Source organism: Callithrix jacchus, chromosome 8 (genome assembly GCF_049354715.1).
Source record: "Callithrix jacchus isolate 240 chromosome 8, calJac240_pri, whole genome shotgun sequence".
Lineage (NCBI taxonomy): Eukaryota > Metazoa > Chordata > Mammalia > Primates > Cebidae > Callithrix > Callithrix jacchus.
Window position 1 is genome coordinate 115,716,761 of NC_133509.1, and position 23,839 is coordinate 115,740,599.

The 23,839-nt window shown below is 36.9% G+C and overlaps 1 protein-coding gene across 13 annotated transcripts in view; it reads right to left on the minus strand.

Annotated features, from left to right (window-relative positions):
- Positions 1 to 23,839, minus strand: part of CEP128 (centrosomal protein 128) — a 449,218-nt gene that overhangs the window by 255,201 nt on the left and 170,178 nt on the right. For all 13 annotated transcript variants that reach the window (XR_013521735.1, XM_078336006.1, XM_035261203.3 and 10 more), the window contains one exon: positions 19,877 to 20,041. Coding sequence is in view for 12 of the 13 variants with exons in the window: in XM_078336006.1 (XP_078192132.1) it covers positions 19,877 to 20,041 (165 nt within the window). In the remaining variant the exon portion in view is untranslated. The remainder of the gene's footprint in view (positions 1 to 19,876; positions 20,042 to 23,839) is intronic.

Genomic DNA, 23,839 nt, shown 5'->3' on the forward strand with positions numbered 1-23,839 from the left:
AATAAGTGCTACCACCGCTATCCCATCAAAACATAGTTTTAGAAAAAGTCTAAGTTTTCAAATGCAATCATACCACATAAATGCTTTTGAGTCATGAAAATTTGAAAGAAAGATGGAGGTACTTTTCATCTTGTCATTATATAGTTAATGAAAAGGGGTTTCTAAGGAGCCCTTTAAGAGATTACAAGGACTTGGGAATCCACTCTAGGTAAAAACAATTCTAAATCATTATGATTATACAGTTCCTTTACCAGAGAAATTCCAAATGCATAGGGCTTGTAATAAAACAACAAAATCACTAGAATTGTATGTCTAAATGGTGGACCAAAGTCATGATGGCCAGCTATGACACCTTCAGTCATCACACTGTAACCTAATCATCTTCATCTGGCCTCTTAAATACGACAAAACCAGGGAAATTATGTGAGCAATAAATCCAATCTGAATTGAAAAGAAAACAAGGAAATCCACTCACTAAGAATTAGAAAAAGCAGAATTATATTTTACTAAAAGAAACATAAATGATATTTCCTTTCAATTCAACTTACTTTAAAAACAAATGAAACACTCTCTGCCAGAAAGGACAGACCCTTTCATAATCTGTCTTCTGTACTTCTCGCCTCATCTTCCTCCTTTCTACTCTCTCAGAATTTGATGACTAACAGTATCTTAAATCTGCCTATATATGTCTCCCCAGACGACATCTGACTTGTACAACTTGGCTTGAAGTTGTGCTACTCAAAATGGGGCTGGTAGCCAAGAGACATTTATCTTGAGGAATTTGCCTTAGTCCATCATCCGGGTCTGGATCTCAGCTTTGTAAACCTAGGAACTGAAATTTATTTTTGGTACTCAGAGTGGTACTTTCAGCAGCAGAGTAACATTAAGCTCACAAGAGACTAATGTGTATGAACTAGAAAGCCACTTAATTAACTACATTCGTTTATGATGAGAACCATAACTACCATATGAATCAGAATGTCCATGTCAGCATAACCAGCACATTTTCTCTCTATAGACATATCTAGATGGGAAGGCAAACTATAATCAGACTATTGGTTAATGAACAGGAAATCAGAGCAAGCGGAGTTTCTTTTATTAAACAATGTTTAAACAGCAACGGACTAATCAAAGTCCAGCATGTTCACCATGCATCAGGAATTTATGAACCACAATAACAGAGGTGCTCCATTCTTCTAGGCAGTGTTTGCATGGAGGGTGCCGAGGTACATCTCCCTTTCTTCTCTTTCCACATTGAGTTTCTGTCCAAACGTTCCCTACCAATTGATATTAATACATCATTTCTTTAGATTTATTGATATTTTCCCAAGTCTTGCTAACATTTAGGAGTTTTTTAAAAAATTAACATCCCAGCTCTGAAAAGTATTTGATAATTGCATCATTTACTCATTAGAAAGCAACCTTATTACTAAGTCTCTAGATGATACTTGCCTCCCTACTGTTCCTATGTATCTACCACCTATATCTTCTTATCTTTCTAAGTTTATCCCTTAAGGATGCTGTGTCCTTTCTTCCTGAACTCCTAAAGCAAATCATTCCCATTGCATGTTAGATATATCATAATTTTTAAATGTTTTTTCAAAATGTAATATAAGTATTTGCTTGTATACCAATCTCCCCCAATAAAATGCTAATTTTGGGAGTCCACAAAACACATTTTTAATCATTTTAAAACTCCCCCACTTTGCTGAATAAATGATTTAAACATTTTTTGAAGACTCAAATTCAATATGCCAAAGATGATTTCATCAATTATCATGCAAAGCTTATAAGCTCAGAGGCTACTGAGGAGTGCTAGGAGGTTTCTCCCACACGTACATAAGGCCTCCTGATGGTGCAGTATTTTCACAGTCTGATATTAATAAAGAAAATAAATACCTTATCAAGGGCCACTGATGTATTCAAAGACTGCCCATATTTTACATCTAAGCAATTCAAATAATGTTATAATTGATCTTTCTTTTCTCACTTCCCTCATAGCCATCTCTTTCCTCCATTGCTACTTTTCTGTGGTCTTCATTACTTGTCTCTTATAATAAGAAGACAGAACTATTTCAATCTTTTGACATTCTTGAGAATGTTGATATTGTCAGAAAAACCTCTGTTAAGTTCAGTCTTTTTAGAAAACATTCATTTTTTTCTAAAGAAACATTCTAAATGAATGCTTTCATTCATTCTCTTTAGAAAACTTCATTGTCCACTTGCTGTCCTCTGTAGGAGAGTTGCATGCTATGGCCAAGCTCTCTTTGAAGTAAAAGCTATAGGACTATGGGTTCACATGACCTTAGAGATCAGTAAGTTCAACTACTTGCTCCTTCAGGATTCCCTTATTTGGCATTTTTGACAGATGAGCCATCCAACCTCTAAATGAACATCTCAAGTGTCAAGGAACAGAGTACCTGACAAAGCTGTAAACTCTCTCCATCAGTGTCTGAGCTATATGCAACAATCAGAGTAAACAAATGAATCCTCCACCCCAACTAAGCCTCCTAACCTTCTAAGTAAAAGCTTTTCTGTTCTTTTCCCCTATATTTTATTGATTAGGCTTCAGACACATAGTGGTCTCCATTGTCTGCCTCTATTCCAAGACCCTAAATCTAATAGTTAAGTAAGCTTTTCTATACCATACTTTGGCAGTTGTAATTTCATTCATTCATTCATTCCCTCATTCAACAAATATTTACATAAGTCCTAGTCTAGACAAGACATTCTAGGGTGCACTAGAGATGGAGTAAGTGATTGCTTCTTGGCCTTTTGGCTAAGATCAAGTGTGGAGATAGAGTAAATGACACAGATAGGCAGGCTCCTACACTCATAGAGTCAACAAATATTTCCATGAAATGTCATTACTTTTGTACCATTCTTCTGGTTTGGGCATATTTATTTGAAGAATAATTATGGTACCCAATGAATTAGTGCTTTCTCCCAGATTCATGTTTTAGCAATAGATGTGCAACACAGCTAATTCCGAAGGAGGGGTGGGACCAGAAATTGGCCAAAGTTAATCCAAGTGTCCTGTTAGATTTAGAGGCATTCAAATAAGTAAGGGCAGAAGATAATATTTAGGCATTATTAAGGCTATTCTCTGGTTTTCTGGTCAATTCAGAGGGGACAAATATCCCGATTCTATAAGATTAACAAAAAGTTACCACATTTCTAGAGAACCAAAGGCAAAATGTGGTATTTTAGAGAATGCTTAGAAATACAGAAGACACAGTCTAAATTCAGTGTTTTGGGGTGAATGGACACAGATGCCTGGAGCTTAGGGAAAGGACATAACTTCTTTGGAGAGCAGGAAGGAAGGCAGATTAAGCTGACTACAGCAGTCTACGAGATCCAAGAAGAAAGATATCCTAGAAAATGGCTGAGTCTGAGAAAGAACCTCAGAGAATAAACCAACTCCTGATTTTACATTTTAGGTTAACTAAAGCTCAGACAAAGTAACTCGACTAAAGCGAAAGAACCTACGAAATACAACCCATAACCTGATCCCCTGACTAGTATTCTCTCTTCAAATGCTAGAAAGGCCAAGGCCTTAACATTAGAATTTAGAAAAACAATGTGAAAATTTCAGAAAAGTTCTTGGCAGGTTATGTGGGGACTAATGTAGTCCTAAAGTAAAAAGAAGAAATCAAAAATTAAATTCTGAATGAGCCCTATCATAAACAAAAATATATGACATACATATTGACATATTCAGAATAGAACACAATCAAAAGCACATTGAACATGCATAATATCCCAGACTTTTAGGGGCTATCCATCTATGCTGAAGAAGTACCTGTGTACACACTAAATCTGCTTTAGTCCAATTTTCAAAAGTGTGCTAATCACACACTAAACAAAGTATAGTTCCATCGTCAAGACAGCAAAGGTTTTATGAAGCCTCTCTTTTAGGACAAGAAAGGCTCATATTATTGACAAGTATAAAGAAAACATAAAGCTACTGACAATCTCATGATAAACACACACACACACACACACACACTGCTGAGTGGTTTGATAAACTGACCTATAATTTAAAAAACAAGAATTGCTGTTGTATTTACAGATTTATGTTTCAGCATGCTCTTTACAACTGAGAGAATTCACTTTCCTAGAGGCACTAAAGATCATAAGGAGCTTGATCTTATCATAAACACAAAAACTTCAATAAAACAAGAGCATGTCCAAAATAGTATCTCTTTGGTAAAAGTTTATGAGATTCCTTCAATATTTTAAGAGTTCCAGAAATGCCACTTTATTTACAATATGGCTATCACATTAAATAAAAACAGTTCATTAAACACCTTAAATAGAAATATGATGTTAAATAAAGTACACTGATATGACTAAATAAGTCATTAATTTATAAAGGTAATGGTTTTCCTGCCCTGAAAACTACTTGAGTAAGCAAGTGTGACAATATTTCAGTCCCAAGGCCATCTTTACATACATCAACAAAGGGTAGGGGAAGATAGGATAAAAGGTAGAGAAAGAGAGAAATCAAAAAGGCTGAAAATAAAACTAATGGAATTTAAGTAAAGTTACTGTAAATACAGCTTGTTAAAACTACTGACATGCACACATCCCCAAAAAATTTTTGAGGAAGAATATGTTCATAGCTTAAGATAACTGTTATACCTAAACTTTAAATCCAGGACACTAATATTACAAGGCAAATTATGAAACTATCCTGAACAAAAATTGGATCTATCTGGAAGCCATTTTTCTGACTCTCTAAAGAAGGCTCACATTCTTACACTAACAGTTGACTCAGCTGCAAAGAAATTAGCATACAACGTGAAATGTGAACCAGGGCAGAAACTACATACAAGAGTAACTAAAAGAGAAGATATCTGCAATGGATTTTATAGGAAACGTGGAAGGAATTTAAGCTCGAAAATTACACACAGCAGTTTCAATTGTTTTATAAAATGGCAAAAAAACAAATAACACATCAAGTGCTGGTCCCATCATAACCACTTTTTCCAAGCTTATTTCTTAAGAGTAGATTTTTACATAATGGAGATCTCCTTAAACTCAAAACTTGGCTATATATGAAATACTTAGACAAATAACAAAAAAATAAGACAAAGCAAAAGTAACTCTAAAATCAAGAGTTCAGATGAATTTGAAAAATCTCCATGGATTCATCCAATGTGTATCGTTTGCCCTCTGGGAAACAAACGCTTCTCAGGAATACACAGGCAAAGGAAGGGGAATTCCTAATTCAATATAAAAGACTAGTAACACACCTTTCCTTCTGCATCCACATGGATGTTATAACAATGAAAGATTATATGAGTTCTTACCCAAGAATATTAGGTGCCCCTTATCTGTACTACCATAAGAAGTTACGATTAATAGTGTGTTAAGAGCATGTGAGACCCTTAGTAAAACAAGAGAACTAATGGAAAAAAGGAATGGTAAATGGAAACATTGGCTATAAGATTTGATGAAGATTAAAACTTGGGTATGAAAGGCATTGCAATCTATAAACTCTTTATAAAATTTCTGCTATGCCACTCACTACTCTGTGTGTCTTCTATGCCTGTCTCCCCATCAGACTGAGTTCCTCTAATGTGAAAACCTTATTCTTCTTTCTTGATATATTCCAGCCCCTACTAGATTGTCTCACATAGCAGTCATTTGATCAATCTTGTTGGGACATATATCAGTTTTTATGTTCTACTCATTGAAAGCATTTTTTGAGCATATTAAATGTGGCAAGCATAGAACCAACAATACAACAATTTTTAAAAGTCATAAGAAATTTTTAATCTCTGAACTCAAATAACTTTTTGTCCCACAGTAAGATAGTTTTCTTTTGTTGCCACAGTTAATGATTTAATCCATTGAGGGCAATCATCTTGTCAGTTGCAGGCTATTGTAACTATCAAGACAAGACGGTATCCCAATAATGAGCACCCTGGAAGTAGTAAGAAGTAATCAGATGCAGAATCAATTTTAAAGTAGAGTCAATAAGATCTGCTGATGAACTAAATACGGTTCCATGTGTGAGAAAATGAGCTGGTTCTTTACATGTATTTAACGGGCAAAGAAACACTGTAAATCCTATTCTAAGATTGGCTTCTAAAAGAAAAATGCTACGATTTTGTGGGTTAGATACACTCTCTTCCTTCTCCTCTGATAAGCAGAGAAGTGCTTTATGCTATTTCCTTCAAAGGAGGGGAAGAAGTTATGATTAACATTGTGTTAAGACTATGCCAGAGCCTCAATAAAACGATGGAGCTAATAGAGAAAAGGGATGGCATATCAAAACACTGGCTACAAGATTTGACGCAGGCTTTGGGAGGTCGAGGCGGGTGGATCACAAGGTCAAGAGATCGAGACCATCCTCGTCAACATGGTGAAACCCCGTCTCTACTCAAAATACAAAAAATTAGCAGGGCATGGTGGCGGGTGCCTGTAATCCCAGCTACTCATGAGGCTGAGGCAGGAGAATTGCCTGAACCCAGGAGGCAGAGGTTGCGGTGAGCCGAGATCGTGCCATTGCACTCCAGCCTGGGTAACAATAGCGAAACTCTGTCTCAAAAAAAAAAAAAAAAGATTTGACGCAGGTAAAAACTTTAATGTGAAAGACTTTCCAATGTATAACCTGGTCTTAGGCAAACTTACAAAAGTTTGTTTCCATAAACCAGAATCAAAAAAATGGAAATTCTAATTCAAACTTTCAACCCCATTAAAAAAAATTATTCTGCCTCAGGCTTTTCAGTATCTTTTTCTGGGAACGTATTGAGCAGTACAAAGACAATTAGCAGCATAGTCAAAAGGTGTTAGGATATATATTGGACACATTCCTAGAAATTAATATTCAAAGCTAAAATAAAAATACCTTCTAAATGATAGTTTATGCATTCATTAAGGTTTTTACTTATTACACATTTCTCTCAAGACAAATGCCTGGAAATAGAAATAACATGCGTTATTTAAAAATCAGCACCTTTTGACACATTTCTATTTCTGAAACAAAATATGGACAAGGGAACAAACAACTAGAGTTTCAAATTATGCATTTGGAATGAACACTGTTTAATTTTCAAATGAATAAAATTATCATTCATCTTGAGAGAAGTATTTATAAGGTTTCTTTTTTTTTTTTTTTTTAATTGTATTTGGGCTCTGGGGTAAATGTGCACATCTGGCATCCTGCAGGACTGTTGCATAGGTACATACATGCCATGGTGGTTTGCTATCTCCATCCCCCCACTCCCCCATCGCCTACAACAGGCATTTCTCCAATTGTTACCCTCCCCATCTTCACCGACTCCCCTCGCTGTCTCTCCCCTCCCCTCAATGCCCCCATCTAGCCCTGTGAGTGTTGTTCCCTTCCCTGTGTCCAAGTGTTCTTATTGTTCATCACCTGCTTATGAATGAAAACATGTGGTGTTTGTTTTTCTGTTCTTGCGTCAGTTTGCTGAGAATGATGGTTTCTACATTCATCCATGTCTCCACAAAGGACACGAACTGATCATTTTTTATGGCTGAATAGTATTCCATGGTGTACATGTACCACAATTTTTTGTCCAGTCAATCATCAATGGGCATTTGGGTTGGTTCCAGGTCTTTGCTATCGTAAACAGTGCTGCAATGAACATACGTGTGTATGTGTCTTTATGACAGAATGATTTATAATCCTTTGGGTATACACCCAGTAATGGGATTGCGGGGTCAAATGGAATTTCTCCTTCTACATCCTTGAGAAATTGCCACACTGTCTTCCATAATGGTTGAACTAATTTACACTCCCACCAACTTTGTAAGAGTGTTCCTTTTTCTCCACATCCTCTCCAGCATCTGTTGTCTCCAGATTTTTTAATGATCGCCATTCTAACTGGCATGAGATGGTATCTCAATGTGGTTTTGATTTGCATTTCTCTAATGACCAGTGATGATAAGCATTTTTCACATGTTTGTCAGCCACATATTTGTCTTCTTTTGAAAAGTGTCTGTTCATATCCTTTGCCCACTTTTGAATGGGTTTGTTTGTTTTTTTCTTGTAAATCCGCTTTAGTTCTTTTTAGATTCTGGATATTAGTCCTTTATCTGATGGGTAGATTGCAAAAATTTTTCCTATGCTGTTGGTTGCCAGTTCACTCTAATAATTGTTTCTTTTGCTGTGCAGAGCTCTTCAGTTTAATTAGGTCCCATTTGTCTATTTTTACTTTTGTTACCATTGCTTTTGGTATTTCAGTCATGAAGTCCTTGCCTGTGCCTATGTCCTGAATGGTTTTTGCCTAGGTTTTCTTCTAGGGTTTTTATGGTATTAGTTGTTATGTTTAAATCTTTAATCCATCTGCAGTTAATATTTGTATAAAGTGTAAGGAAGGAGTCCAGTTTCAGCTTCCCGCATATGGCTAGCCAGTTTTCCCAACACCATTTGTTAAACAGGGAATCCTTTCCCCATTGTTTGTTTTTGTCTGGTTTATCAAAGATCAGATGGTTGTAGATGTGTGGCACTGCTTCCAAGGCCTCTATTCTGTTCCATTGGTCTATATCTCTGTTATGGTACAAGTACCATGCTGTTTTGATTACTGTAGCCTTGTAGTATAGTTTGAAGTCAGGTAGCATGATGCCTCCAGCTTTGTTCTTTTTGCTTAGGATTGTCATGGCTATGCAGGCTCTCTTTTGGTTCCATATGAAGTTTCAGGTGGTTTTTTCCAGTTCTGTGAAAGTCATTGGTAGCTTGATGGGGCTAGCACAGAATCTATAAATTGCTTTGGGCAGTATGGCCATTTTCGTGATATTGATTCTTCCTAACCATGAGTATGGAATGTTGTTCTATCTGTTTGTGTCCTCTCTTATTTCCTTGATCAGTGGTTTGAAGTTCTCCTTGAAGAGTTCTTTTACCTCCTGTGTTAGTTGTATTCCTAGGTATTTTGTTCTCTTTGTAGCAATTGTAAATGGGAGTTCACTCATTATTTGGTTCTCTGTTTGTCTGTTATTGGTGTATAGGAATGCTTGTGATTTCTGCACATTGATTTTGTATCCTGAGACTTTGCTACAGTTGCTTATCAGCTTAAGGGGGTTTTGGGCTGAGACAATGGGGTCTTCTAAATATACAATCATGTCATCTGCAAATAGGGACAACTTGACTTCTTCTTTTCCTAATTGAATGCCCCTTATTTCTTTTTCTTGCCTAACTGCTCTGGCTAGAACTTCCAATACTATATTGAATAGGAGTGATGAGAGAGGGCATCCTTGTCTAGTGCCAGTTTTTAAAGGGAATGCTTCTAATTTTTGCCCATTCAGTATGATATTGGCTGTGGGTTTGTCATAAATAGCTCTTATTATTTTGAGATATGTTCCATCAATATCTAGTTTATTGAGAGTTTTTAGCATAAAGGCTTGTTGAATTTTGTCGTAGGTCTTCTCTGCATCTATTGAGATAATCATGTGGTTTTTTTCCTCTGGTTTTGTTTATGTGGTGAATTACATTTATAAATTTGCGTGTGTTGAACCAGCCTTGCATCCCCAAGATGAAGCCTACTTGATTGTGGTGGATAAGCTTTTTGATGTGCTGTTGGATTCTGTTTGCCAGTATTTCATTGAAGATTTTTGCCTCAATGTTCATCATGCATACTGGCCTGTAGTTTTCTTTTTTAGTTGTATCTCTGTCAGATTTTGATTTCAGGATGATGTTGGTCTCATAGAAAGAGTTAGGGAGGATTCCTTCTTTTTGCATTGTTTGGAATAGTTTCAAGAACAATGGTACCAGCTCCTCTTTGTATGTCAGGTAGAATTCAGCTGTGCGCCTATCTGGACCTGGACTTCTTTTGGTTGGTAGGCTATTAATTGCTGCCTCGACTTCAGACCTTGCTATTGGTCTATTCAGGGTTTCAACTTCTTCTTGGCTTAGTTTTGAGAGTGTGCAAGTGTCCAGGAATTTATCCATTTCTTCCAGATCTACTGGTTTATGTGCTTATGAAGCTTAGTTTGGCTGGATATGAAATTCTGGGTTGAAAGTTCTTTTCTTTAAGGATGTTGAATACTGACCCTCACTCTCTTCTAGCTTGCAGGGTTTCTGCCAAGAGATCCGCTGTGAGTCTGATGGTCTTTCCTTTGTGGGTGACTCGACCTTTCTCTCTGGATGCCTACCCTTAGGATTTTTTCCTTCATTTCAACCCTGGTGAATCTGACAGCTATGTGCCTTGGGATTGCTCTTCTTGAGGAATATCTTTGTGGAGTTCTCTGTATTTCCTGGATTTGAGTGTTGGCCTGCCTTGTTAGGTTGGGAAAGTTCTCTTGGATAATATCTTGAAGAATGTTTTCCAACTTGAATTCATTCTCCCTGTCACATTCAGGTACGCCGATCAAGCATAGATTAGGTCTTTTCATATAATCCCAAAGTTCTTGGAGGCTTTGTTCATTTCTTTTCACTCTTTTTTCTCTAATCTTGCCTTCTCGTTTTATTTCATTGATCTTTTATCTCTGATATCCTTTCTTCTGCTTGATTGATTTGGCTGTTGAAACTTGTATATGCCTCACAAAGTTCTCATGCTGTGTTTTTCAGCTCCATCAAGTCGTTTATGTTCTTCTCTAAGCTTGTTATTCTAGTTAGCATTTCATCCAACCTTTTTTCAAGGTTCTTAGTTTCTTTGTATTAAGTGAGAACAGGATCTTTTAACTCAGAGAAATTTGTTATTACCCACTTTCTGAAGCCTGCTTCTGTCAATTTGTCAAATTCATTCTCTGTCTTTTTTTGTTCCCTTGATAGTGAGATGTTGTGATCCCAGGGAGAAGAAGAGGTGTTCTGTTCTTTGATGGTTTCATCCTTTTTGGGCTGTTTTTTTTTCTCATTTTTATGGATTTATTTCCCTTTAAACTTTGAAACTGGTGATTTCAGGAGTCTCTGAGTGGACATTTTTTCTGTTGAAGTTGGAGCTGTATCTTTTTTGGCCTGTAGAGGGCGTTTCTGGGCTCTCTCGGGTTCAGTCCAGTTGTTGGGTGGGTGGTCCTTCCCTGGAGTTTGTTTGCAGGTGAGATTGGCCCCGCCTTCCCAATGGCGTCTCTCCTTCCCCACCTAGATCTTCCTGGTTGGGGTGAAGCTGGTATATTTGCTGCCAAGCTCTCTAGCAAGGGCTTCAGTTTAAGTTCTGTGAAGGTGGGGCATGCCAGACCTTAGGATCTGTTTCCCTGCTTTCAACTCTGCCTCCCTCTGTGGGACTGTCTCATTGGCATTAGTCCAAACTCCCACCCAGGTTCCTGTGACAACTTGCCAAGCCCAGAGGTAGCTGCTACTCAGATTTGCATCGACTACTCATGGTACCCCACCGTCTGGCAGGGCTCTCGTGGACCATGGGTTGCAGGAGGGATGAGGTAAGCACAGAATGCGAATGGGAGTACTGAGGGGGTTAGGCCCCCAACCCCCAACCCGACTACATGTTTCACGTGGGGACACGCCCCCGCCTTGATTTCCCACCCTGGGAGGCTCTTGCCCTACAGCTCCTTTCCTGGACCTATTTTCAGTGCCCTGTCAGTCCCACAGAAATGAACCTGGCACCTCTTTTGGAATTGTGAAGTCCTCTAGCCCTCTGTGTCTCAGTCACTGGGAGCTGCATTCCCATGCTGGCTTCTCTCGGCCATCTTGGCACCCCCCAGCCCCCCTCAACAGTGTCTTTAATAACCATCAAGATTTCTTCCTCTCCTCTTTTTTTTCTTAAAGGATACTGAAACTTGCATTTATTCTTATGAAAGAATATTTTTAAGCTTAAAAATGAATGTCCAAATAAAATAACATGTATATAACAAGCACCTCCTAGATGTTTTTCCTAAAATGTATTGAATATTGCTTGTTCAACATTACACAACAAAATGAATTGAGTCAATAAGCAATTTAAATGCTGATATAAGAGAAACTTAATGAAAACAAACCCAGACATTCACTGTATGTTCTCTTTTAGGGTCAACCAAAGCCAGCTAAGACTGCTTAACTGCCAGCAAGGCACTGAAACAGATGTGATACAGAACTTTCACATGGCCTATTCCATTGGCTTTTTACACCTCAACCAATGGTATATACCATTATTTAGCCTGATACCAACACTATGGGGATCACTCACAACTGTGGAACTAAATGAAATCAAGCTAATAGTAAGGGATTTTAATGGAAAGTGCAGAACACATTTGCTTTCTCCTCTATACCCTTATAGTTATCAACCCCTCAGTGAGTTTGGGATGAAATGGCAGGCCTCTTAATCAAGTCCAAGTCAGGGGTAGTACAACTTGTAAACCTTGCCTTTACTCCTGGAATTCACTTGAAATCAACCTCTTTGATTATAAAAAGTTGGTAGAAAAGTCGTTGCCAATTGAATTGTTTCAAAAAAGGTTCACCATAGCTGTGTTCTAATTCAGAAAGTAGAAACCGGAAGTACTTCTATCCACCTTTAGTTTTTTCCCCTCTCTCTGCCACAGCTGCACATATAAATGCAGCCTCTCCCTTCCCATTATATATTCACTTCGTTTTTACATTCTAAACTTTTTTCTTAACATCTGACATCATGTTTCATAAATGGGAAGCACTGTTATTTCAGCCTACTCTCTGTAAAAGTCAAGTACTACTCTGGGCTTAATGACTACATGTGATTCAATTAAACATACTTTAAATGAAAACTCCTAATATGTATCATTTGCCTTCAACCATTTTATTATTTTTTTTTTACGAAGACAGGAATCTGACAGGAAATTACTCATAACATCCTGCTTAGTATTTACTTAGAGTATCTGGTTTAAATTTGCTTCCAAATTAATGTGTGGTGGCTACAACTTTATTCTACTCCCACAACTTAAAAATAGCTGTAGCACCAAAAAAAAGACCACAGTCTGCCTAAAAATGGCCTAAAGTGTAAACATTAAAGTAAATGCTAGAAGTCAATAGCTCAGTTGCTTCTATTTTTCTGATTTCTCTGGGAAAATCTGAATTCAGAAAATTCTGCCTACTGTCATCAAATACCTCTTAGTCAAAAATGTGACAATGTGATTTTGCAAAGTAGTGAGGACTTCACAGAATAGACATCTGACAATCATATATTTTTCCACATCATCAAAAAATAGCAATCCTAAACAGATGGTTAAATTAGAAACACAAAGTTTAAAAACACTGATTCACTTTTTCCTCTCACAGATACCTTTTATGTGGAAAGTTCGGGTTTTAATTAAATTTTTCTAACAAAAAATTTGTCAGACTAAAAAATAAAAGAGTATATGGTAATTTGTTGAATAACCCTTAATTTAAATCCAATGCTAAGAGTTCAATGAAAAGACACAAATATGAATCATTTTGTTGGCAATAAAGGAGAAGAATATAAGGAGTATATGCTCATATCCTGTTTCTACCACGTTTCTACGCAATGTTGAGCAAGCCACTATATTCTCTCAACTTCAGTTTCCACCATCTGTAAAAATGGGCACCATAAATACACTTGCAAGTGTGAATTGTAATTACCATTTTTTAAAGATCTGTATGTTGTTATAAGAAAACGATTTCAAGTGTTTTTATCCAACATAATGACAGCTTTAAAATGTTACTATATGTCACTTTATAAATGACTTAACTAAAGCATTTCATGGGAAGGAACAAAAATGCATTTCTATGTATCCTGGTCTATTCAGCACAAGTTCCTATCAATTGCTATAGCCTTAGATGTCTCATAATTTGTGGTCTTAAAGTATCTCTTAATTGTTTCATTGAAGTTTTCCTCATCTTCTGAAAGAATTAATGGCAGAAATTAAGTTTCTCTAAAGAGAACTAAGTGTAGCTACTGAAGTAAGTATGTATTAAATGAGATAGCTGGGTATCTCCAATAACACTAGCCAGAAATGGCTCTTACTGATTCTGATACAATGGAAAGAATAGGATCGGTAACCTTGAGTCCTGTTTCCATTTCTACCCAAGGATACCTGGGAGCTCTTGAGTAAGTCAGTTAATTCTTTGGGCTAGAACCTCATCTGTAAAATAAGGTATTGGGAGCTGACCTTGTCTTTAAGATTATGTTTCATCTGACCTTATGTTTAAAATTCTTATACACTTTAAAATAACACTGATACCAAATGTTTTGGGAATTAATGTTATGGATAGTACACATGGAAATAGTGGGGAGAAGAGGTTGCAGTTCTCTGACAAAGGCCGTACCCACAAATCCGGAAACTCATGTCCCTAAATGAGAACAAAAATTCCTGTTTTTGTGCCTGAAAGTCACCTTTTGGCCCACCTACCCCCCTATCCTGTACCCATAGAAACCCCAAACTCCTGGTTCCATGAGCAGAAAAGAAGACAAACAGAAAGGCAGAAGAATGGCAGAACAGTATGACAGACAAAAGAGGAGTGTCTGAACATCGAGAAGAGTTGGGTTGGGGACAGTTGGAGAGATAGGCCACTGGATGGCCAAATTCCAGGGGAAGATCATCTTCCCATTCCATCCTCCTTCCAGCACCCCATCCATCCTGCTGACAGCCACCTCCACCACTCAGTAAAAACCCCACATTCATCCTTCAAATACGTGTATGAACTGATTCTTCCTGGATGCTAGACAGGACCTGGGAACCAAGACAGCACTGAGCTGGTTAACACTTAAGCCATCTGGGGATGGCAAGGCTAAAAAAGCACACTGTGACACATGCCTACTAGGCTTTAGTAGTCACAGACACCTCTCTGGATGCTGCTGTGGGGCCAGATCCCAGAGGTACTTGCCCCAGCTCCTTCACCTGCCCGTCTGTGTGCTCCCCCCGCCAATAAGAGGTTTCATCGTGCATTGCAGCCAAAAAGACAAGCCACACACCCCTGTTGCACATCCTGTGACGGGGACAGGGAACTCTCCCGTCTCATTATCAGCTTTGCCTCAGTAACCCAGTGGTAACTTGTAAACTCTGAAACAATACTTATTATAGAAAAGCTAACATAGATTTTTCTGGAGCAGAAAACCTGAAAAACTACTGAAGAATCCTGCAACATTGTCAAGGCTAGCTAACTGAAAGGTGTAAGACAGCATCTCTTGTAACAGAGGAAGCTTCTTGTATTATAAAATGAAAACAATCAGCAAAATTAAATTATTCCTTCACTAATACTGGAAAATAAATGTCTTTGTTATATTTGTGTTCAACTTAGGAAAACAATCTCATAATATTTCTATCATTTCCTTTACAAATTTTTCTCATTGTGTATAAATACATCTGCATAAAATATTGTACATATTATTTGATAAAACAGCCATATTTATAAAACATAGGATGAAGAAAACATACATTGTATAAAGAGAATAATCTATAAAATAATGTCAATTTCAGTATTAACTTTTTAAAATATGTAAAAATGTTCAAAATTAAAATCAGTTTTTCTTTTAAGATATCTACTACAAAATGACTTGTATCTTTACAAAGATAGCCAATGTCATTTATAAATTCATAGCTATTTGCATAAGAATTTTTTTAAATTACATCAGATGCAGATCTGTATAGATCAGACATTTAAAACCTTAGTTATGTAAACTTTAATGTTGACTGGTTGAGCACAAATGATTTAATTATGCACTAACTCTCGTTGATTCAGATTCCAGTGAAACCAATAAAAATATATTTCTGATAGAATAAACAGGTAAATGTCAGGAAAATCAAAGGATTAATATTTAAAACAGAAGAAATAAAATATTTCACTGTAAGATGTTAAGCAAAAGGAATAATACATTTTAATGATACCATGGATGGGGGAAAATTCTTTCTGTAATATTTCAGGGTAGCTGTTTTGCCCTGGTTAGAAGCTCATAAAAAAGTACCAAATAGATATGCAAAACTCTGTGGGTTGCATAACCCTTGTTCTCTTTGTCATGTAAAACTGAAAAACAACCGTTGACAGAGCAAGATAAGATGTTGGAAAAAATGCATTTTAATACCGCATATCACCACTGAATCCACGAGGAAAATATGCTAAAGTCAGTTATTCTGTGGATATTTAGCAACAGCCAGTGTTCTACCACTGTTTAATGCTATCACTGATGCCAAGGATTTATATAAATTTTGATGCAGTTTTAATACTTCTTAGCTTATCAGGCAATAATAACATGACATGAAACATATCTAAAACAAATCACACAAAATAATAGCAAGCCTTTAAAAAAAGATTGTGTGTATTGGGAGCCTCAGTAACATCACACATTGATGTTGGGGATGGGTATGCAAAATGCTACTTTGTTAGGCAAATCAGAAAGCTCCCCCCACCCAGCCACCCCTTTTGATTATAGCAGAGCTGGCCCTTCAATCCATAAGGCCTCATTTATCAAGTTCATTGCATTACTTATATTGTAATTTTCAGGCTACTAGTCACTGGGTTTTCCTTCCTTGTAAACATATTTTTATTTTGTTTTCTTGCTTTTAACTGCCCTATATGGGCCACTTTATACATGTGTGTATGTGTATCCATATTTCTTTACATTTATACATATAGGTATGCGTGTGTTTACAAATATGCCTCTTTGTCCATAATTTACTTATAGATTACCTACTATGTGACAGGCTCTGTGCCCGGTCTTGGAGATGGAAATATGACCAAAATGTAATTCCTCTCCTCAAATATCAAGCATAATTACAAAACTGCCCATCTGTTTGGTTTGCTTAACACATGCCTTCGAATATCACTTGCTGATGAACCTGCCAGCTCTTTTCACACGTGTGCCTCCTTTGTGGATCAACTGTTTCAAATGATTCAACATAGTCTGGTTCTAAACTTCCAATCAGCAAAGTTCTGTTGCTTTATTAATAGGTAAATCCTAGGTACATTCTTTTTATTACTACCACATCATTAGGCTGACCGTAGGCAGTCATTCCATATATGCCAATCAGCTGACGGCTTGAACCAGTAGTCCGCATATATTTGGAAACATAACAATAACAAAATAATGGCAGCTACCACTAACCGATTTCTTATGAGATACCAGATACCATGCCAAGCACTTTACATACGTTCTCACACTTAATCCTAAAAAAGGTATTATTATGCCTATTTAAAGGATGATAAAACTGAGGCACTGAGTTTTAAATAACTTGCCTAAAGCCACACAGAGAGAAAAAAAATTCAAACTCAAAGTTTTGCCCATAATCATTATGGCTATACTACTCCTCAAAGAGAAAGTTCCTATCTGTAGTTAGCTCAATCCAACAAAATTTGATTCATAGCTAAGTAAACTAAAAGTTGGATCACCACAAACAGGTGAATCACTCTAAAGTGCATAGCAATCATGTATACCAAAAATAAAGATTAGAAAGCATATAAACTACATACATATAAGCGTGTGTGTGTGTGTGTGTGTGTGTGTGTGTGTATCATTAAGATTACATATCATTTTAAGCTACAGATACCATCTTTTCTCTCCGTTAGCACCCATTATCAGGACTTGAGTACACAGTTAGTCAACAACAAACCTGTATCTTAAATCTGTCCTATCCTCAACATCCAGCACAATGCCTGCCACATAGCAGATGATCAATACACAGCAATACTATAATAAAATCATTAACTCTTAAAGCTCTGTTCTGAAGTGAATGCTCCAGTTATATGAATGCGTGATAATGCACGTATCTGAAATATCATAAATAGAATCTGTGATGAAGCATTTATTTTAAGTAAGCAAGGTATATTTGACAGTTTGCCTCACTGCAACCTCCTCTCCTCCACCCAGTTCAAGTGATTCTCCTGCCTGAATAGCTGGGATTACAAGTGCCCATCACCACACCCTGCTAATATTTGTCTTTTTAGCAGAAAAGGGGTTTCACCATGTTGGCCAGGCTGGTCTCGAACTCCTGACCTCAAGTGGTCTGCCCACCTTGGCCTCCCAAAGTGCTAGGATTACAGGTGTCAGCTATCACACCCAAGGGACATTTTCAACATATCAAATTTTTCACCACTATTTCTTAAATGCAGCTAAGGAAATACAAAACATATCAATGCAATCTTCTGGCTAATTTCATAAATTAGAATTGTATTATGAAAAAGTTGAAAAATTTAGCATTATCACCAGAGCCACTACAACCTGGCAATAGATACATTAAATACACATGAACATTAGACACAATCCAAACAAAGCATGACATAGAACTAACCGACAGCAGCTGTCAAGACTGTAGGCCCAGATTTAGCAACATAAGCACGTTTACTCATAAACTCCTAACTAACTTACACTTTATTTCCTTGGCTTTAACAATTACTAGAGAACTACATAATTAATTTTATGTTTATATATATAATTTTTTACTACTCTCTCTCTATATATTAATAGTAGCAACACTTGATACACAACAAAAAGCAGAAAGGTAAGCAAAGCTCTAAGAAAGTTTCTTCCTAGAAGTTTATGAGTAGTAGTTTTTGTTTTTTTTTTTTTTGAGAAGGAGTTTCACTCGTTACCCAAGCTGGAGTGCAATCGCAGCTCACTGCAACCTCCACCTCCTGGGTTCAAGCAATTCTCCTGCCTCAGCCTCCCAAGTGGCTGGGACTACAGGTGTGCGCCACCATGCCCAGCAAATTTTTGTATTTTTAGTAGAGACGGGGTTTCACCATGTTGACCAGGATGGTCTCGATCTCTTGACCTCGTGATCCACCTGCCTCAGACTCCCAAAGTGCTGGGATTACAGGCGTGAGCCACTGCGCCCGGCCTATGAGTACTTTCACGACAGCCCACCCAGTGCTAATTCCTTTCACCACAGATTTTATAACCCTGATTGAGGACATATGTGCATTCATTTGTCCCATGTATATACCGTCTTATCCTTTATCTATACTTTGATGGTCATTTTTTATATTTCACTTCTATTACCTTCAATTTCAAATCCCTTCATGATGTGGGTGGAAGACAGAGAAAACAAATTTAAATATTCTGTCATCTATTCTTAGTTGGCTTTTTCCCAGAAGAGAACCTCAGAAGTAGTGACTTCTAAAAATATCTACTATATCCAACACCTGATATCTGGAAGTCACTCGATAATTTTATACATCTACTCAAAGGAAAGCAGTGAGCCTGGTGTGGATGTACCAAAGTTACAACCTTCTCACTATGAGAATTAACAGTCACAGTGCCTACCACATAAGTGGACACTTAACCATCACATATTTTAAGCCTCGGTTTTGTCACAGATTAAAAGGGATCAATAAAGCCTAACTGCTATAGACTGAACCTGTATATCCCCCAAATTCATAGTTGAAATCTAATCTCCAGTGTGATGATATTTGAGGATGAAACCCTTGGGAAGTGATTCAGTCATAAAGGTAGAACCCTCATGAATAGGATTAATGTCCTTATAATAGAGACCCCAGAGAGCTCTCTCTTCACTTACATTATGTGAAGACACAGCAAGAAGAAGCATCTATGAACCAGAAACCATGCCCTCACCAGACACTGATTCTGCCACCACCTTGATCTTGGACTTCCCAGCCTCCAGAAGCATGAGAAATAAATTTCTGTTGTTTTTATTCCATCCAATCTATAGCATTCTGTTATAGCAGCTCAGACTAAGACACTAACCCAAAGAGTTGTAAGAATGAAATGATGAGTAGACATAGGTAAATCAGGTGGCATAAATATCTGACATAGAGTAGATCCTCAGTAAATCATCATTCCTTTCTTTGCTACTTCATCTCTAAATTCCTATTTTGAGAAACAGAAAAAGATTAAAATCAATTTTTTATACTTCAAATGTATTAGACGCTGAATGAGTGGTTGAAAGAATAAAAGTCACAGTAGTCTAATAAACTGTCATTTTTTTCTGTACCAATACAACTTTCCTGTGAAAGATTACAATTATCATTTATTAATATGTAAAATATATTCTAGAAGAAATTAAAATTGAAATTAGAATTCACTCATATTTTTACCCTTTCTTCTAGTTGATCCTTCAAACACTGATATTTTAGCTTCAGTTTTTTGTTCTCATTTTCATTCTGGGTTAATTCCTCTGTCAGTCTGTCACACTGTGATTTCAACTTCTCCAGCTGACAACGATGAACTTTAGCCATATTCTTCTCTTCTAAACTTTCAGCCTGAGAAAAAGAGAAGAAAAAAAGAGAAAGTCCACTAGCCTTAGCCAAAATACACCAAAGAAATTACACATTTTAAAACACATCAAGATTTTAGCTCTTTCAAAGCATTCATATATAAACATTAAACAAACAGGAAATGTTCTTCGCATGTATTCAATCGCTCATCAGTAATTACCAAGCATTTACAAAGTGACAGATACTGGACTAGATGCTAAATATATCAAATATAAACAGTAAGAGAGTCAGATGCAACAATCTAGTTGACAACATTGAACGAGAAGTGCCTGTCGAAGGTGAAAGCTGGATATTTTGGAAATCCAAAGAACAAACACCAGCTCTGATAAGAAGGGAAGGGGTTATCAGAGAAGTGTCCCAAAGGGGAAATACTAGATGTTACTAACTGATAAGTTCCCTGGTCTATAAATGGGGCTTAACATTCCTGTTCAACTTCACTCCTGGTTTCTATGAAATAACTGTGTACTTTTTATATAAGTCATTATCAATACTACTCTTATGGGGCTAAAAAGTATTATGAAGTGTAACAACCAAGAAACTACAAATGTAATATGAAAAAGTTTACCAGTGACTTTTTTCAACATCAGTAGTGTAGTAAAATACCTACTTATTGATCTTTGGGGCATAACCAGAATCACCTTTAAAAAAAAAAACTTTGGGAATAATCTATTCTATATAGAAAATTCAGTAAAGATTTGTCAGGTATGTGGACGTAAAGAATTTTAAAATAACAATAATGTAAACACCATGTGCCAGACACTGCTCCAAGACCTTTTGGTCTATACTTGCTCCTCATCCTCACAACAACCTTTGAGAATGAAATAAGGTATTACTATTGCCCTTATTGCAATAATAAGAAAGAAAGAAAAGAAAGCTAATCACTTGCCCAAAGACACACAGTGAGTAAACAGAGAGTCACGATTTGAACCCAGGAATTCTTTCTAATGTCCATGCTTTCAACTACGCCACACTACCTCCTAAAAGGTACAATATCTTCAGGTTTTAAAAACCAACTTGGTGCAACTAGAAATGCTAACAAAACACACCTACCAGTTGCTAACAGTCTGTAAACAATCACATTTAATCTGTTTAAAATATATGTTATAATGCCTAAAATATGTTTATTTTTATAAGTTTATTATATGAGTTTAATTAGGTATGTAGGAACATAATCAATGGAAACAATTTCCTGAAAGAAAGAAGTTTTGTGAGTTTTAGACAAAATCTGTATTTCATTTACCCCACAAAATTTACCTAAGACCTGATGCCACATTAAATTAACAAAGAAATTGATTTTTTAATGAGCAATCCTATATTCACAGCCCAAAATAAATTAGCAAAATAAAGTCTCTCATCAAGAAAATTGTTCAGTTACGATTTTAAGTTTCAGTAAAATGCTTTTACTTTTCTTTATGTCCTATCAAAAGCATAGGTGAATACGAAGAATTTCCCCCTAAAGTCGGTAGTGTGCTGCAGCCAGCTCACAGGCACTGTCAAAAGCCAGCTGTGCTCTTCTCTTCCCAAGTTCATCCCTCTCCAATGACGTCTCATTTGTAGCTTGAAATCAGCCAAAAACCGGATATTCCGAAACACCAAACTTGGTAAATGCTATAAACCAAGTGTTTTCCACCCACAGGAAGTTTGTTTGCAAATATTTATCAGCACACCAATACTGAAGCTTGACTAACAACTTACTTATTGTTGTGGTTTTTATTACATTTATATTTCATTTTAGAATTTATAAAGTGATGTTTTGTGCACAAGAACCCAGTGATACGGAAGGACATCACTATTCCTATGTTAATGGTGAGGTACAAAAAAGTGAAATAACAGCCAAGATCATATGGTCAGCAAATGGTAAAAATGCAGAACTCCAATCCTGCATCTTTTCATTCCAAACAAAGGCTCTACAAACTGATTTTGCTGAAATTATAATTAGGTGATAGACCAATATCCTGAAAATATTAATAGCAGATAGACCATGTCATTAAAACAGTTTAAATTTAAATTTAAAAATAGGTATGAGGGGGTGATTCTAGACAGAGCAAAAAAATACAACTAATTTGTACAGAGAAAAAATATGGACGACTTATCAGAGCTTTTTAGACTCAAAAATGTAATAAAGTTAGGCTGAAAGACAAAAATATAAGATGTGTAGAGCCACTTGTTTAAAACCTTATTGTGTGCACAATTCAATATACTACATCTCCTATGATGGCCTTTGTTATCAACTCATTTTAATTAATATAAATAAGTAAAAAGTATGGATATATTAATAAAATAGCATGAGGTGGTGATTGTTCCTTAAGGGTAAATTGTTTGGCTTCGGCCGGGCGCAGTGGCTCAAGCCTGTAATCCCAGCACTTTGGGAGGCCGAGGCTGGTGGATCACGAGGTCAGCAGATCGGGACCATCCTGGTCAACATGGTGAAACCCCATCTCTACTAAAAATACAAAAAATTAGCTGGGCACGGTGGTGCGTGCCTGTAATCCCAGCTACTCGGGAGGCTGAGGCAAGAGAATTGCCTGAACCCAGGAGGCGGAGGTTGCGGTGAGCCGAGATTGCGCCATTGCACTCCAGCCTGGGTAACAAGAGCGAAACTCCGTCTCAAAAAAAAAAAAAAAAAAAATTGTTTGGCTTCAAAGGAAACTGCTAGGCTCATACAATCTCTGGTCATTCTTCTAACTCCTGTGCAACCTCAATAAAACGTTAGGAAATAGCTTTAACACCCCTCCCAGATCTCAATATTTCAAATTAAAAAAAAAAGTTCAAAGGTTTCAAAAGATCCGTGGAAGGCATAAAAATTCCAAATTCTTTACACAAAGGGAATTTACTAAAGCTTTGTTATCATCTCAAAACAAATGAACTCAAAGCACTTCCTAAAGAAAAAATGAGGAAATCAATTTTGCCACATTGCATGGAGAAATCTAAACCAAACAGATCATAAAGTAAGTCAGGAGCAAATGCACTGATTTCTAGCTTTTTAAACATTTCAACTTATATCCACTGAATATGTTCTGTGTGTATAGCACATTATGCTAGATACCATAAGGGATACAAAATGGCTTAGATCTAATGCCTGTCCCTGCAGAGACTTGTGAACATGCAACAAACCAAACCACAAGGCAGCCTCAATGTGCGGTATCTGAGGCACCAACAAAGACCTACAGAAACACAGAGGACCAAGAGATTAGCTCCACCTCAGTTGAGATTTATTCCAACTACAGTGGATCTATAAAAGAAGTAAAAACTGGGGCCTTAAAGGATTTGGCAGAATTATTCTTCCTGCAGACTAGGAGGCTAACTCGGATGGAGAATAAGCAGTGAAAAGTATGCATGGGAATCTATATTTGTATGAGGAATATTGGTAATGAATGCACATGAGTAAGGGAGAACTATTTCAAGGGGGTCTGGACTGGAATGGAGACTGTGTTACAGAGACAGTAAAAAATCAGTGAAGGTTTTTCAGTAGAAAGTGACATACTCAGATACATATTTTGGGAAAGGAAATCGGATAGTATCTGAAGGCTGAAAGAGAGGAGTTGGGGGTAGAGAAAGGAAATAGGGGGATGTAGGGAAGTTCCTTAGAAGTATGACTCGGTTGTCCAAGTTTGCAGTCTGCATTCTGTTTTCTAGTATGACAAATGATATACTATCCATATGCCAATGAATCCGTGAGCAAATGCAATTACTATGAAGCAAGTTATACCTCTATTACTCTATTTATCACTGAAGAATGCATATCTGAATGTGAGAATTATGGTCTTATAGAGATGATCTTGA